The sequence below is a fragment of the Euprymna scolopes genome, chromosome 31 (assembly GCF_053919585.1).
Source record: "Euprymna scolopes isolate OS-2025 chromosome 31, ASM5391958v1, whole genome shotgun sequence".
NCBI classification, from domain to species: domain Eukaryota; kingdom Metazoa; phylum Mollusca; class Cephalopoda; order Sepiida; family Sepiolidae; genus Euprymna; species Euprymna scolopes.
This window is the reverse complement of record NC_136512.1, coordinates 49700973-49718932: the sequence shown is the minus strand read 5'-3', so window position 1 is coordinate 49718932 and position 17960 is coordinate 49700973. Positions and strand designations below refer to the sequence as shown.

Below are 17960 nucleotides of genomic sequence, written 5' to 3'. Positions count from 1 at the left end.
GTGTAGCTCTGAACTTGAAAAGCGTGTACCATCACATCACCATTAGACCAAGAGACAAGCTATTCACAGCTTTCGAGGCAAACAATCGACTATATCAATTTTGCAGGATTTTTTTTGGCATATTTTTTTGGTTATTTCCTTTTTGATAATCCAAGCTATAAAAGCTGTACATTTCTGCCTGTCAAGTCGACGAGTCAAAGTATGATTGTTAATTGAATAAAAGATTGTTAGACGGAATCTCTTGTTCTGTTTTCATTACAGAAATAAAAACTAATTTTTCTTTTCAGAACTTTTGTTTCAATTTATTTGTAACTTAGAGTTAGTCACCATTGCTTGTTTGATTCCATATAAAAATGGAGAATGGGGTAGCCGACCAAATCATAATCGATGAGAAACTGGAAGGCACATTTGCATACATTGACATCACAGTATGGGGCAATAATAAAAAGGAACACAAAAATCTCAAACGGTTCATGTCTGCCGTCGACAAATACAATCTTACCCTAAACAATGACGAATGCTTGTTTGGACTGGACAAAATAAACCTACTGAAGTATACCATAAGCAAAGGTTTTAAAGCACCGGATGCAGATCGATCGAAATCTTTATTCCAGATGCTTGTCTCTCACAATCAGCCTTTTATTCGACGTGCTATGGACATGTTTGCTCACTACTCCCAGTGCATTGCATCGTTCTCAGGAAAGACACCTTGATTAACACAAGTAGTGACGTTTCCTCTGTCCAGTGAAGCCATGAGGCATTCAAGGGACTGAAAAAGGATATTGCGAAATCAGCAATAACAACAATAGACCAAAATATTCCTCTGGTTGTTGAAACGGATGTGCTATTGCTGCTTCTTGGGGACAAGCTGATTGTCCTGTAGCCATTTTTCAAGGACCCTTTCACGGGCTGTACAACAACACCCCGCAATTGAAAAGGAAGCCTACGCCATAGCCGAGGCATTAAGAAAATGTTGATACTACCTGATTGGACGCCACTTTAAACATTACTGACCAAAAATCGATTGCTTTTTAAGTTCAACTCTAAGACTACTAGCAAAATAAAGAATGAGAAAATAGAGAGGTGGAGAATTGAACTATTTTGTTTCTCCTTTGATGTCAGCTACCGACCCAGTAAGGAGAACTTAACAGCTGATACACTGTCAAGAGATGTATGGTATCAAGTAGGGACGAACTCTGAACGCTACATAACAATCTCCGTCACCTGGGCATTACTTGAATGGCTCATGCTGTGAGGTGTATAAACTTGCCTTTCTCAGTGGAGGAGGTAAAAAGAATTACAAATTCCTGCCGAATGTGTACTGTACTGTATCATTATTTCCTGTCTTTGGAGTTTCTGCCTATATACATTTGGACCGAGGTGCTTCTTTCATGTCAGAGCAGTTTCGATAATTTCTACAAGAACGAAGAGTAGCTACAAGCCAAACAACTCCCTACAATCTTAAGGGTAGCGACCAATGCGTTATTTGGAAGACCATTCAATTGGCTGCATCAAATAATGGATGTTCGATTGATAATTGCATTATACGCCATTCGATCTCTATTGTGTACCACCACTAATGCCACCACACACAAAAGGTTTTTACCTTTTCAGTGATGGAGTTCGGCGGGAGCTTTGCTTCCATCTTTACTCTCTCAACCTGGTACTGTGTTTCTGAGACAACATGCACGTTACATCAAGAATGATCCCTTGGACGAGGTAGAGCTCATAGAAGTAAACCCCCATTACTCTCTAGTACTGCATGCAAATGGTAGAGAATCTAATATGCCTCTCTGAGACCTAACACCTGCCTGAGATGTACCAGGACCATGGACAGCTCCTGAGTACAGACCAACTCCCCCTGACACTGAAGCCCCTCTGGAAGATCATGCCACTGAAATTACTCCTGGCACATTGTCTAATGACGCTTTCTCCGCTGAAGCTCCGTCAGACATTTTGGATGGGCCAACATCTGAATCCATGACAGAAGGACTAGCACCGAAAAAATATGTTCATTCAAATCCTAAAACAAGATCCATAATCAGCAGATTATAAGATAAGAATTGATCGATGCCATTACTGATATGTCCATCTTATTTTTGTTTTTGTTATCAACAATATTCAAAGTCTGGTGACTTGTAATTGGTATGAGTTCTAATGCTACATTGGAATAAAAACTGTGTAAAGCGGGAAACATAGCTACAGGGATTAGTATCAGATCATGTTTAGCTGTTCATATGGATACTGACAACGACAAGTAAAACTACTCCCTCCCCTTAAATAAGTATAATCTACTTAGCCTTGACTACATGTTTAGATTATTCAATAGAATTAATATTAATTCAGACTGTTTACTGCTTATTGAAAACAAAATAGTTCATTTGTCATAAATACGTTTTTGCTATTTTTTGCTATTTCTTTTCAAACTTCCATTCTATACTAAAAAGCAATGTGCATTCATTTGTAGATATGTATCAACTCCAAAAATAAACAACAAGAAAAAATGAATCTATTTCCATAACCTTTTTTTTTTTTCAATTTCTACTTTCTATATTGATTTATACTTTTTTCTTTTCTTCTTTTAAACTTGTGGTGCATTGTATTCGATATATGGTGTGATGGCATATGTTAGTGGTGTTCAAAAACTACAAGCAATACAATCGCATCCACAATAATCAACAGAGAGCCTTTGGAGGAGTACCTATCCTTATTAAAAATAATATCCTACAAAGCAAAATATATCTAAACACTAATATTCAAGCCATTGTTACAGCAGCCACACTACACAGAACTATAAATATCTGCAGTGTCTTCATCTCACTCCAGGACCCAATAAACAAAACAGAGCTGAATGAAATAATAAATCAGCTATCCAAACCCTTCTTACTGTTAGGTAATTTTAATAATCATAACGATGTATGGGGATCTGCATACTTGGATGAGAAATGAAAAAGTCTTGAGAAAATTATGAACAACAATAACAGTGCATATTAAACAATAAATCCAACACATACCTTCATTTACTCAGCATTAGATCTATCATTGTATGACCCCACTATCTTCATGGATTACAACTGGAAGGTTCTAGAAGATTCATGAAGTACGACCATTTCCCAGTGGTTTTAATAAATCTGAAAGAAACAAACAAACAAAAAAAAACATCTCCCAATGGAAAATAAAGCAAATTGGGATGAATATAAAAAAATGCCAACAAAAACTCTCAGAGGAAGAAAACCTAAATAAATCTATAGAATATTTTTCTTAAACATTACTAGCCATTGTACATAAATCTATATATAACTATAAAAGTGAAAATGTCTGTGTGTGTATCTGTCTATATGTGTACACTTCTCTACCAAATAACTCTGTCAATTTTCGGTCTAGAGACTCGTGATTTGACATAAGGAGTATTGACATTTGGGAAAATTTTTTTAATCGATTTTTGGCCAGAAATTTGGCTGTTAAGGGGTCAAAGTTCAATGATTTGACCTTTGAAAACTCTACCAAACTGCTCCGTCAATTTTGGGTCTAAACACTTGAAATTTTAAATATAGATTCCTTGGACATAGATCTAAGTTTATAATTTGATTTGAGCCCAAAACAATAAATGTTAAGGGGTCATAATTCTTGTCAAAGTTTTAAAAAAAATTGACCTCTGCGATCTCTACCAAATTACTCAGCCAATTTTTGGTCTAAACATTTTAAATTTTACATAAAGTGTATTCAGACATAAGGAAAGCTTTTTAATCGTTTTTTGCTGAAAATTTGGCTTATAAGGGTTCAAAAGATTTTACCTTGGCAGTCTCTAGTAAACTATTAAACCAATTTTTGGTCTTAACGTGTGAAATTTTATATAAAGGGTATTCAAACATGTAGCAAGCTTTTTAATCAGTTTTTGGGTGAAAATTTGGCTGGTGAGAGGTCAAAGTTGAAAGAGTTGACCTTCGTAGACTCTACTAAACTCCTTCGCCAATTTTGGGTCTAAACACTTGAAATTTTAGATGTAGATTACTTGAACATGAGTCGAACATTTTAATTTGATTTGAGCCAAAAACAATAAATGTTAAGTGGTCAAAATTGGGGTCAAAGTTTTAAAAAATTTGACGGTTGCAGTCTCTACCAACTTTTCTCTATGGTAGTTAAGGAAGCCTATTACATAGAAAGGCATTGCTGTACATATTCACACTTGTTAATATATACATATGCACATAAAGTTATGAACAGTAAGTACATAAGGCCCGAGCAAAGTTGGGCGGAACTGCTAGTATATCTATAAAAGTGACATTGTTTGTGTGTGTGTATGTATGTCTATCTGTATGGGTACATTTCTCTACCAAACTATTCTGTCAATTTTCAGTCTACAGACTCGAGGTTTGACATAAAGGATATTGAGATTTGGGAAAATCTTTTTAATCAGTTTTTGACCAGAAATTGGCTGTCAAGAGGTCAAAGTCCAACGATTTGACCTTTGAAAACTCTACCAAACTCCTCCACCAATTTTGGGTCTAAACACTTGAAATTTTAGATGTAGGTTACTTGGACATATATCAAACTTTTTAATTTGATTTGAGCCAAACATAATAAATGTTAAGAGGTCAAAATTGGGGTCAAAGTTTTTAAAAATTTAATCTCTGCAGTCTCTACCAAATATTACTTAGCCAATTTTTGGACTAAACATTTGAAATTTTACACAAACTGTATTCAGACATATGGCAAGCTTTTTAATCGATTTTTGGCCAAAAAATCGGCTGTCAAGGGGTCAAATTTCAAAAGATAGACCTTTGCGGTCTCTAGTAAACTACTTAGCCAATTTTGAGTCTAAACATTTGAAATTTTTCATAAATGATATCCAGACATGTAGGAAGCTTTTCAATCAGTTTTTGGGCAAAAATCTGGCTGGTAAGAGGTTAAAATTTACAGAGTGTACTTTTGCAAACTCTACCAAACTCCTCCGCTAACTTTGGGTCTAAACACTTGAAATTTTAGATGTAGGTTACTTGGACACGAGTCAAACTTTTTAATATATATATATATATATATCTACATATGCACATAAAGTTATGAACAGTACATTAGGCCTGAGCAAAGCTGGGCTGAACTGCTAGTGTATATATAAAAGTAACAAAACTAACAAACAACGAAAACCCTGGTTGAACAATGAATGCCAAAAAGCAATTCGCTTTACGAAAATAAAACTCCCAACTAAGGAAGTACAATTTAAACCTTTTTAATCAAAAAGTGGTAAATCAAACATGGTAAGGAAAATCTCTGTCAAAAACTTACTCTTCCCTTTAAATCATCTCCTACAAAACAACATTAAGATAACAGACAAAAAATATAGCAAATCTTCTCACCGAAACCTTTCAAAACAATTCCTCCAGTAAAAATTACAGTCAGTCCTTCCAAAAGACAAAACAAGATATAGAGAAAAAAAAAAAATTCAACTTAAACAACAAAGAAGAATACAACTATCCTTTTACTAAAAATGAATTCCTAAAAGCCATAAACGAAGCACATAATACAGCTACCGGTGCGGATGAGATACATTCAGAGTTTATGAAACAATTTCCTCCCAAGTCAATTACACATCTTTTAAACACACTCAACAAAATATGGTTAAAGGGAAAACTACCCAATAGCTGGAAACATGCTATCATGATCCTCGTCCCTAAGACAGTTCAGATCCACAAAATTTCAGACCAATTGTATTGACAAGTTATCTTTGCAAAACATTTAAAAGAATGATAAATAAACCACTGAACTAGTATCTGGAAACCAACGGCTCAATTGCCAACCTACAAAGTGGTTTTAGAAACAAAAGAGGAACAATAGGCATCTGATTGGAAACCTTTATTAAAGAAGTTTTCATTAAAAAAAACATTCAATAGTTATCTTTTTTGATTTAGAAAAGGCTTACAATACAACATGGCGACAGGGTATAATAAAAGACCTATACAATCTTGGATTAAAGGGCAGACTGTCCATCCTGATAAAAGATTTTCTATCTGATAGAAGTGTTTAAGAATTGGACCAACCCTATCAGACACAAAATTACAGGAAGAAGGAGTCTCACAAGGATGTATTTTATCAGTAAAGGATTGTTTAATTTTTGATTTTTCAAAGTAATCTAGTACTGATAATGTGTCTACAAATATTATGAATTTCTTGGAGTTTTGGTTGGTGATAATATCTAGGGCCAAGTTTATGGCTGTAATTTCTGTACTATAAATTGAGAAGTTATTTGGCAACCTTTTCTGTTGAATAGTGTTCTCTGAAATAACAGCACATCCCACTTTGTCTTGATCTTTGGAACCATCCATGTAAATGAATGTTCAATTTGAGTAAGAATCCAGAATGTTGTTTGGTTTTTCTCTATAGTCTGATGAGGGTTGAATATTGGATTTAGTATATAGTGTCAGGTATAGTATGAGTTTAGGTTGATTTTACAGCCATGGTAGGAGATCTGTGAAATTTTCCTTGTGGATGCTGGTTTGATCTATTGAGTTGCCTGTAAGTGGTTTTATTGTTTCTTCCATGTAAGGACCAAAAGGTTTAATTGCATTTTATTTATTTTTTTTTGAAAAAAGAAATTCATAATATTTGTAGACACATTATCAGTACCAGATTACTTTGAAAAATTAAAAATTAAACAATCCCTTACTAATTAAACTGTCTAAAACTCCAAATAAGCGACATAAAAATCCCATATAATAACTACAAACCTTCAATAAACATATTACAAAGAAATGGCAAGAAAACTGGAACAATTGCCAAAACATCAAACTCTTCCAAGTTATGCCTATACTTTATAAAAAAACTACTAGAAAATCATGTAAAGTAGTCTTATCACATATTCAGATAGGACACACATAACTCACTCCTACACATTAAAAAGTAAAGAACCTCCTAAATGTATACCATGTCACAAACCTTATACGTTGAAGCACATTTTACTTGACTGCTATGACCTCACACAAATTCGTCAACACTACTACAAGACCACAAAATTAAAAGAACTCTTTGAAAAAGAAAACCATTCTAAATTTCCTAAAAAGAGCAAATCTTTACAATAAAATATAAATACCATCAAATAATTAACATTACTCGAATATATCCATTGAAAATCAACTGAAAAGGATCTAAAAATTAAAATTTTATATACGACACTAAATGACCCAAAGAAGGTTGATATGCTGGTTAAACAAACAAAAGATTTTTTAAAATCTTATGTAGTAGGTCGAACACAAGAAAGTATTTGTAAATTACTTAGGTTTCAGATAGTGAAGAACCGCCATAGACATTTAGTGACACGTACACACATTCAGATGAACGCTTTGTCACAAATACATATCACTGTATGTCATATTGGTACCCCATTACACAACATAAACTAAATGTTTTGTAAATTTAAAGATATTAACATAATATAATAACATAAAAGCATAATAGTATGAAAAAAAAACAAACTCATACTAATGAGCTGGTATGCTGTAAAACTACCAATTAAAAGAAAAAACTGTAATGTTATTTTTAAAGAAACTTTTTTTTCCTTCCAGAAATGTTGACAAACCAAATATTAAATGGACTGGATATAACAAGAAAGTTCCAGTCATTATGTTCCACTCAGAAGCAGTTTTACAGAATGTATCAAAATATAAAAAAGTTGGAGGTAAGTAAATTCTCTATTTTCTTTTTTATTCGCAATAGTTGTCATATCCATTTTTTTTTTTTTATTGAAGGGTTTACTAACCTATTGTACATTTTGCCAACGAATATGCAGTTTAATATGGTGACAAAAGCATATATATTATATTTTGTTCACGTCTTTTTATACTGTTTTTCTCTTTGTTTCATCTTCCCGCCTAACCCATTTTTTGATTACTGCCTTAGTATCAGTTATTTAAATCTATATTTTATAGATTGTACATGTATGACCCTATTTTCACTGCTAGATTACTGTTGCACAAAGATAGTGTTCAGGAGAGAGGTATAATTACATTATTTAGAAACTCATTCTTTCAGGACTGCCAGCAACCATTGTAAGAAAGTAATAAGAACGCAAGAGAGTTGTATGCTCAGTCCGTCAAGTCCAAAGTAGCTGAGCAGCGGCTTGGTTCCCACCAGTTTTGGCAAATTGCAAACAGAATCCTGAACAGAAGCATGTGCTCTATCCCAACTATCATCAATGGACCTGAGTTAATCTCGTCAGCATCAGACAAAGCCAAACTCTTTGCCAAGAACTGTGCAGCCAATTCTACCCTTTGCGACCAAGGTCGCCAACCCCCAATATTTCCTCCTGTATCAGAAAACACACTATGTGATATACAAATATCTGTATGTGATGTTACCAAGCTAATCAAAAACCTTGATTCCAGTAAAGCAACCGGCCCTGACGGTATTCCAATTATAGTACTCAAAAAACTTCAACCAGAACTAGCACCCATACTTACAAAAACTGTTTAAACGTTGTCTTAAGGAAAATTGCTTCCCATCACCCTGGAAAATCTCATCAGTATGTCCTGTATTTAAGAATTCAGGTGATCGCTCATCCCCCTCTCAGTACAGGCCAATAAGTCTCCTGTGCGTCATGAGTAAGTTGCTGGAATCTGTGTTAAATAGAGAAGTAATCAACCCTCTCAGCAAAAATAACCTTCTTAGTGACACATAATATGGTTTCCGTTCTGCTAGATCTACAGCAGATGTGCTTACATATATAACTATATCTCATAGGATTAGCGGATCTCTCGACAGAGGCAACCTTTCTAGGGCAATTGCTCTTGACATATCAAAGGCCTTTGATAGGATATAGCATAAAAGTTTACTTCACAAGATCTCCAGCTATGGTATAGCTGGAAATGTCTTCTCAATTATTAAATCATTTCTCTCTGATAGGTTCATAAGAGTAGTAGTTGATGGGCAAAAATCAGAAGCTCACAGTATAAATGCTGGAGTCCCTCAGGGGTCCATCCTGGGCCCAACTCTTTTCCTGATCTACATTAATGATCTTCCAAATCACATCCTTACATCATTCGTAGACATTTTTGCTGACGACACTACCATCTATGGTAGCACATCTAAGACAGTAAACGACCAAGTTCTCTCTGATTCTCTCTCCTCTGATCTTGATCACGTTGTACAATGGGGAAAGGAGTGGCTGGTTACTTTTAATGCATCTAAAACCAAGCTTCTATCTTTACATCATCAGCGTTCTGATCCCCATCTTGCATCAATTAAAATGAATGGCTCTCGTCTTGGGGAGGCCTCAAGTTTTGACAGGCTTCTGGGCTTGACCTTTACTCCTGATCTTAAATGGAATACGTACATTGCATCTGTTGCCAAGACTGCTGGAAAAATGGTCGGATCCTTCTATCGATCCAGTAGATATCTCACTGCTGATGCAATTCTCTATCTATATAAGAGCCAGATACGTCCAAGGATGGAATACTGTTGCCACATATGGGCAGGAGCTGCTAGAAAAGACTTGTCCTACCTTGATAGGGTTCAAAATAGACTTTGTGGCCTGGTGGGAGATGTCCTTTTCTCTTCGCTGCAACCTCTATCTCACAGAAGAGATGTTGCGAGTTTGTCTCTGCTTTATCGTTATTTTCATGGAAATGTTCAACTGAGCTTCAATCTATGGTCCCCCCTCGCCAAACTTTCATAAGAAACACTAGACTAGCTGAAAACATTAGAAATAATTTTCCCCACTCTTTATCTGTACCTAAACCTAAACATAGATTCCATGATCAAAGCTTCCTTCTTAGAACTGCACGCCTGTGGAATTGTCTTCCGTTTTCCTGCTTTCCAGCTGTCTATAATATAATTGTCTTCAAGTCCAACGTGAACAAGTTTCTGATGAGCCGTTCCACTTAAGTTAACAAATTTACCGAACTTCCATTACTATCGATTACTATATTGTCCTTTTGACTACTCTACACTCTTTAACCCTTATCCTTGAGTGGCCTATCGGCCTTGATAAGTGGTGATGCCTATGTAAAAAAAAAACAAACAAAAAAAATCATAAGGAAATTTAGATTCATGCAAAATGAATGACCGATCCCCAAATGTATAAACATTTTGACCCCTCCCTTTAATTTAAAAATTCACCAAAATAATTCATGAAATCAACTAATTTTAATGAAATTTTCAGTATTTATTAATTAACGATCACAGAATATAATGGATTTGTATTTTTTAAATCTTAGAATTATTATTTTATTTAAACAAAAATACCTTGACTAAAGTGCTAAGAAAAAAATACATGAATTTATCTTTGCTTTTTTATTATCAAAATAAAGCATCGTAAATGTTAACAGTAACAAATTTTGGTACTTATACATAGAAGGTATCATACTGAAATTATGTTATTAAGAAAGTCATTCTTAACATTGGTTCTGTAATTATTTTTGTACTTTCACCTTACAAGTTAATGAACAAAAATACTGTAAAAATTGAATTTAACTCGAAAATACTATTTTAAAAATAACGCCGTAAGATAGATGCATAAGCACCAGAAATTCTGTCTTTTTTAATAGTTTAATATTTCAGTAACATTACGAAAAAAGCCTTTAAAGTCTGTTAATGAAATCAATATAACTCGAAAAAAATAATTCTGTACTTTCATCTAACAATTTAATAAACAAAAGATGCTGTAAAAATTTTATTTAACTTGAAAATCTGCTCCAAAAAATAGCAAAATTTGTGTTCTTAAAAAGAATCTATTCTGTTCATTTAAAATTTACACAATACTTGACCAAAATTCAGGAAATCCACCAATTTTAATGAAATTTTCAGTACTTAATTAACAATCATGGAATATAATGGATCTATTATTTTTTTAAATAGAATTATTATTTTATTTAAACAAAAAATACCTTGATTAAAGTACTAAGAAAAAAATACATGTATTTATTTTTGCTTTTTTATTATCAAAATAAAGCATCGTAAATATTAACAATAACAAATTTTGGTACTTATGCACAGAAGGTACTGCGCTGAAATAATGTTAATTTTTAGAAAGCCATTCTTAACATTGAAGGGAGGGTGTTTTGTAACTGTTTTCTGTACTTTCACCTTACAATTTAGTAAAAAAATATTGTAAAAATTGAATTAAACTCGAAAAAACTATTTTAAAAATAGTGAAAAAGGAATCTATTACGTTCATTTAAAATTTACAGATTAGAATCCTCATATAAACGGTTTGAGTTTTATTTCTATATTTCTTTCTATAAGTTTTATAAGTACATCATTTAAGTATTTAAACCAGGAGATACATTTGAAAAGAACCTTAAAACCACCATTTTCTTTTTTTTTTTTTTTCATTGGAAAGCAAGATTACTTTCATCCAATCAGAATGTAGCTAGGGGTTTAATGTGGCTTGGTTTTAACCTCTCAGCGACACCAATTTTTTTTTGTTTTATTAAACTCAAATATTTGGAAACATTCCATTTTCAATATAAGGGATATTATTATCAAGATGATAACGGTTGTTCTCTGGAGCTGTTATGTAAAGACTGGTTTTCGTTCTAACAGTGATTAGACCACAAATTTTTTGGATGAACACTAATCATGTTGAATATTCATACTATTAATTTATTTCATCCTGCCAGCTATCATCTTCAGCTGTATACCCCCCCTCTTCCTTACTATATAGCATAATATTTGACATGTAAAATTCATTCATAAACCATGTAAATGCTTGCTTTAATTTACACTGACTGACAATCCTTCCTCCCTCCTCTGATTTTAAGGATACAAACATATAATTTTCATTTCAAACATATGATATTTGGGTCTTTATATTGCATACAATAATGTTGAGACAAAGAGATGTACAGACTCGGGAAGGTTTTTGTTTTGTCTTCTTGCAGCAGAAATAAAAAAATTATCGAGTTTTGATGTGCGAACAAGCAAAATGTAAGAGTATGATTAGCGGATGGCAGATGTGCAAAATAAATATAGTTTGGCTTTGAAAGCGAAAAGAATTAACATTATAATTAACTTGAAAGATACATATTTTTGTTCAGCTCTCTGGTTTTAACTTTTGAATGTGCTCATAAAATTGATATTTTGTCTTCATTAATCAAAATCTTCAGCAGAAATAAATTATACTTTGAAAAACAATCATCTATTGATAAGGAGAAAAGCAATAGAAAGAGGGAATATGGTTCAAACAATTAAAAAATTGTCTGGTAGTTGGTCGAACAAAAGTAGAAGAAAAAACTATGGCAGGAAAAAAAAGAATCATTACATAATGGTTCTGCTTATTGAGGGAAGACAAGTGTATGAAAATGAAAATATGTTGAGTAATAAAAAATATTTGTTACAGAATCCAATAACTCAATTACTTTAAGGAATCACTCTTCTCTCTCTCTCTCTCTATATATATATATATGACTACTTCATTTAATTATATAAATTAATATACAAAAGTATAAATTTATGTATAAACTTTAAGTATTTACTTCAACAGTGCTTAATACGTAGGTAGAAATTATAAAATATATATGGCAATTAAGCTACAGAATATTCTGCAAGCCTGATGAATCCTAGCATGGATGAAATGCGGAATATTCTGTGTAGCTTAATTGCCATATATATTTTCTAACTTATATATATATGTGCTATTAAAAAAAATGCTCAGCCGAAGTAGCTCCAGTTCTCTCCAAACTCTACAACAAATGCCTTAATGAAGCTTGCTTTCCGGGCTGTTGGAAAACTGCTTCTGTTGTACCAGTATTCAAGAATTCTGGCGAAAGGACTGACTCATCAAATTATCGCCCCATTAGCCTCTTCCCACTTTTTGCCAAAATATTTGAGACCTTAATTAACCATGCTCTAGTCCATCACCTTACAGATGCTAAACTTCTGACTGACCAACAATATGGATTTAGACAAGCCCGTTCCACAGCAGACATCCTAACTGTAATTTCTGAACGTATATACCATTCACTGGACAAAGCGGGTGAGGGCAGAGCGGTAGCTCTATATATATATCTAAGGCTTTTGACAGGGTATGGCATGAGGGTCTCTTCAGGAAAATTAGATCATACGGTATCACTGGAAGAATACTTAACATAATTAAATCCTTCTTAGATAAGAGAAAAACCCAGGTTGTCCTCGACGGTCGTACATCTAAACAATATGATATAAATGTGGGAGTGCCCCAGGGGTCTATCCTTGGACCTCTATTGTTCCTGATATTCATAAATGACCTCCCCGACAATATTGTCTCTGAGATGGGTATATATGGTGATGACACTACACTCTATGAAAGGCACGACAGGAAGACGAATGAACACATTTCTAAAGAAATGGCAGAAACACTAGAGGAAGACCTCCAATCTGTAGTGGAATGGGTTCAAAAATGGTTGTTCAATGCCACCAAGACTAAACTAGTTTCATTCAATAATTACAAGAAACCTTCTCTAACACCTATAGCAATGGCCAACGACTCTTTATCTGAGATTACATCTTTCAAACTCCTTGGCCTAACGTTCACAGGAAACATGAGTTGGAACAATTACATTGAAGGCATTGCCAGGGCCGCTGCAAGAAAGGTGGGCCCTCTCTACCGTGCTAGACAACTACTAACACCCAAAAGTATCCTGTACCTCTATAAGGCCACCATTCGCCCATGTATGGAGTATTGCTGTCACATTTGGGCTGGTGCATCTGCTACTAGTCTCTCGCTCCTTGACAAGGTTCAAAAGAGAGTCGCAAACCGGATAGGCCCTGAACTGGCATCTAAGCTTCAGCCTCTGTCCCATTGACGAAATGTTCCATCCCTCTGCCTGTTTTACAAGTATTTTAGTGGTGAATGCTGACAAACTGCAATCACTTGTGCCCCCACGACGTGAGCACCCCCGACAAACCCGACAGGCTGCTAAATCCCACCCTCACACTGTAGAGATCCCTAGATGTAAAAGATCTTTCTACTCCAATAGTTTCTTCCCCAGAACTGCTAGACTTTGGAATTCCATTCCAGGTCCCTGCTTCCCCAACAGTACTGACATGCAGAAGTTCAAGTGTAACGTGAACTGACATCTTGCTGCCCAAATCCCTGCATAGTACCCCAGTAGTTGTTGCCCTGATAGTAGCCCCCTACACCAAAGTGGCAATTTGCCTTGTTTGGGGTGAAAATGTAATAAAAAAATAAATAAATAAAATATATATATATATATATATATAATTATTTTGTGTCATCACTTATCAAGATTTAAAAGCCACTCAATAATAAGGATCATTCAGATTATCAATTGAATGATGAAAAACACCATGAGAGGATTGAGAATGATGGGCAGAATTTGATTCTTAAAAGAATTTGATTCTTAAAAGAATTTGATTATTAAAAGGACGGCTTGACAAAAATTTGTTAATATTGAACATGCAAACAACCATATTTTGTCAGCTAAGGAAGCAGCCCAGCGATATTGTCATCCACAGATGGATAGTTCTTTGAAAGAAACTTCATGGAAATTCCATTTAGTCTGAGGTACATAGAGGAAGAAAGGAAAATTGACAGTGGTTGTAGCTAGACAAGCTTTTGTCTGCAGATTTTTATTAGTATATAATTTTTATTTGTATGTAACTTTTTATTAGTATATAATTTTTATTTGTATGTAACTTTTTATTTGTATGTAATTTTTATTTGTATGTAATTTTTTATTTGTATATAATTTTTATTTGTATGTAACTTTTTATTTGTATATAATTTTTATTTGTATGTAACTTTTTATTTGTATGTAACTTTTTATTTGTATGTAACTTTTTATTTGTATGTAACTTTTTATTTGTATATAATTTTTATTTGTATGTAACTTTTTATTAGTATATAATTTTTATTTGTATGTAACTTTATTTGTATGTAACTTTTTATTTGTATGTAACTTTTTATTTGTATCTAATTTGTTTATTTGTATCTAATTTGTTTCTTTTTCAGAACGTTTCCATATGGCCTTCAAATTTGGTAGCACTGAAAGTCGCATCATACGCACAGTCTTGTTGGCGCATGGCTTTCATGAGGTATGTTCTGCTCTGTGATAGCCATTGCTTATTTAAGCAATGTTCCTATCTGAGAACACACTATAAAATATTTGAGAACCTTTTCAATGTTGAAATTTAGTTCAGAATCATAGGTAAAAAAATATGTTACAAGTAAATTTGAGGCATTTAAGTATTTATGTTTAAATATCATCTGATCTACGAAAAGCCTAATGAGGTATACATGTTGTTTTCAAGCTATTTTCATTTAGAAATTTGATTATTTTTTCTTTAAATTGAAAATTACTTGATTCATTATTTTATTTTTAGCTTGTCAATGTTCCCGTATGAGAACATAACTATATCTCGAGACAAGCATAAATTTTAAGGATTTTTACAGAGAAACATTGATATAAAAAATTTCTTAGTAGTGAAATAGAATTTAATAGTACAGGTAAGAATTAATTCAAAAAACAAAAAAAATTGAGATCTATTTATTTAGATAATTGTTTCTTGTACATAGGTGTATGATTCTTATAAATATAATATTAATATTTCTATTACATTTTGGCTGATGTATTCTCTGGCCTTCTTCAGATCTATTGTTCATTTATGTACTGTGATATTTTTCCTGTATTTACATGGTTGTACATGCTTTAATCTGATTAAAGTGATTTTGATATATTTTTTAATTGATGTGCACTCATGCATGGTATTAGTAATTGTGTGGAATGTGAACATTGTTAAAATTGTTTTATGTTTTTAATGCATTAATCTGTTGGTTTGTCACACTTGAGTGTTAAATGGAATTGTTATCACTAATCAGATGAAATAGATGCATCTTAATCGATGTGTTCTTGTTAATCAGTCTTTCCCATATTCTTATGGATGCTAGATCTGCTGATTATGTTAGCACAATTTCTAACATTTTTCTCTAGTGTTGCTCAATCAAATTTAGATAAAAAAAAAATCTTTACTCTATCAATTTTACCAGCTGTTGCCCGTAAAAGTAGATAAACTCAAGAAATTCCATGCTTAATCTTGAACTATTGAGTTTTATTTGCTGCTTTAACATTGTCAGGTGTGAATGCTGACCTCCACAATATTAAAGCAGCAACTAGAAAAGTATAAACTTTCATTCTGTGTATACCTCCTTAACTCCTTAACTCCATAACTAGTTTAGCTTTAAATTTTATAAATCAATATTAAAACTTTGTTGTTTATGGATGAGAAGATCCTAAAATGTTTGATATTTTTTGATCACGATTACCTTCATATACTTGCTTGTTCCCCTTTCATGTTTCTGATTTGTTTTCTCTCAAGTATTTTAGTTTGGAATAACAAAACCACTTAACCTTTAGAAAATGTAATTTTAATTAAATGCTTAATTTGCGGCCATGTATTAATTTTATGGTTGTATTTGTTTTTAGTGTCACAATTTGTATACCAAGAGTTTTTCTATGCAATTAATTGGAGGCAAAATTATTTGCAGAATTTACATTTTTAAGTAGTCAATAGATACCTATTTTCTGACAATTATTTCATTTAGGAAAGTGAAAATTATTTGTACAAATCTCTTGGATATGCAATGGTTGATGTCTTACCTTTTGATGGCAATGTCATATTGTGAAATACAAGATCCCCATCAAGCCTATAACAATATGTAAACAAAACACAGATTGCATCAGCAGGAGCGAAGACACCCAAACATCAGGAGCAGCCAGTGATATGACAATGTCAATACATAAGCGACAATAGAGCCAACCTGTGCTTCCTTATGATATTCAATCGACTGTTAACGATGCATTAAGATATCAGAAACTATGATTTTTGTACCCATCCTTTTACTACAATATACAGTTCATTACAGCAAAGAATTACCAAGAAAAACACATTGTCCAAGGAAATAGCTATGCTAAGAGAGAGATGGCCAAGAGATTTTGACAGATGAGATACAAATATATGTGATAAAATATTTATAAAAGGACTACAAGTGACAACTTAATCTACATTCATTCACAGACACACCAAGTTTAAATGGAAATGAACAAACACAGACTCTGGGAAACATTTCCTTACAACAAGAGTAATTGTGACATTGCAACAGGACGATAACAATGTTTAATCCGATTGCAACATTGTTTGTTCTCAGCTATGTCTGCGCGGTTTATAAGGGTTTGTGTCATCAGCTGTCACCAGCAGTTCGTGGCAGAGATTGTTGGAATGACTCACATGGATTACTCTTCCTTTTTTATAACAATAGCAGCTAGCATGAACATCTTCACCCTTTCTTTCTCTAACAGCGGCAGCAACAACTAACTCTAACATCTTCGCCCTTTCTTTCTCATAGGAGCAGAAGCCGTTCACTCAATGTTAGCAACAGAAATCTTAATGACAAAGACTTTATTATCTTCTTTTCAGAAACTTCTTATCAACAAGAGACAGTTCTAATTATTTTCACTCTAACAAATCTTGATGACAAGGACTTTATTTTCTTCTAGAACCCCCTTATCAATAAAGGACACTTTCATCTATTTCGTTTCTTCAATAAATGTTTAATTTAATATTCTGTTTGTCTTTCTTGCTACTATACACTAAATTTTTTATTGCGACAGTCGTTATCAGGTATTGAGATACAATACCATATAACACCAAATATAACAGCAATATGTATAGATATTATGTGGAGCCTACCCTTTTAACATCCTTCATAAAATCACTCATGGCTAAAGCAAACTGAAGTATAGTTGAGACCAATCACTGCTAAGGATTGTCCTTAGGACTTGTTGTCATGGCAAAACACAATTTTACTGGATGCATTTAGTATAGTCTAATTCCATTGCATAGCCTTGAAACACCAAGATTCCGAAATAATATAATTGGGCATCCAGCTTTCAGCTTTAATTTGTGTATTGGCATATGAGACATAATGAATTTTAAAATTCTGTAGTATGGAATGATCAAGTTGTACGATGCAC

General features: G+C 33.3%; 1 protein-coding gene across 2 annotated transcripts in view; it reads left to right on the top strand.

Moving 5' to 3' along the window:
- Window positions 1-17960, top strand: part of LOC145255738 (tubulin polyglutamylase TTLL5-like) — a 459668-nt gene that overhangs the window by 223305 nt on the left and 218403 nt on the right. For both annotated transcript variants that reach the window (XM_080114369.1, XM_080114368.1), the window contains exons 3-4: window positions 7557-7669; window positions 14942-15024. In XM_080114369.1, coding sequence (XP_079970495.1) covers window positions 7557-7669; window positions 14942-15024 — 196 coding nt within the window. The remainder of the gene's footprint in view (window positions 1-7556; window positions 7670-14941; window positions 15025-17960) is intronic.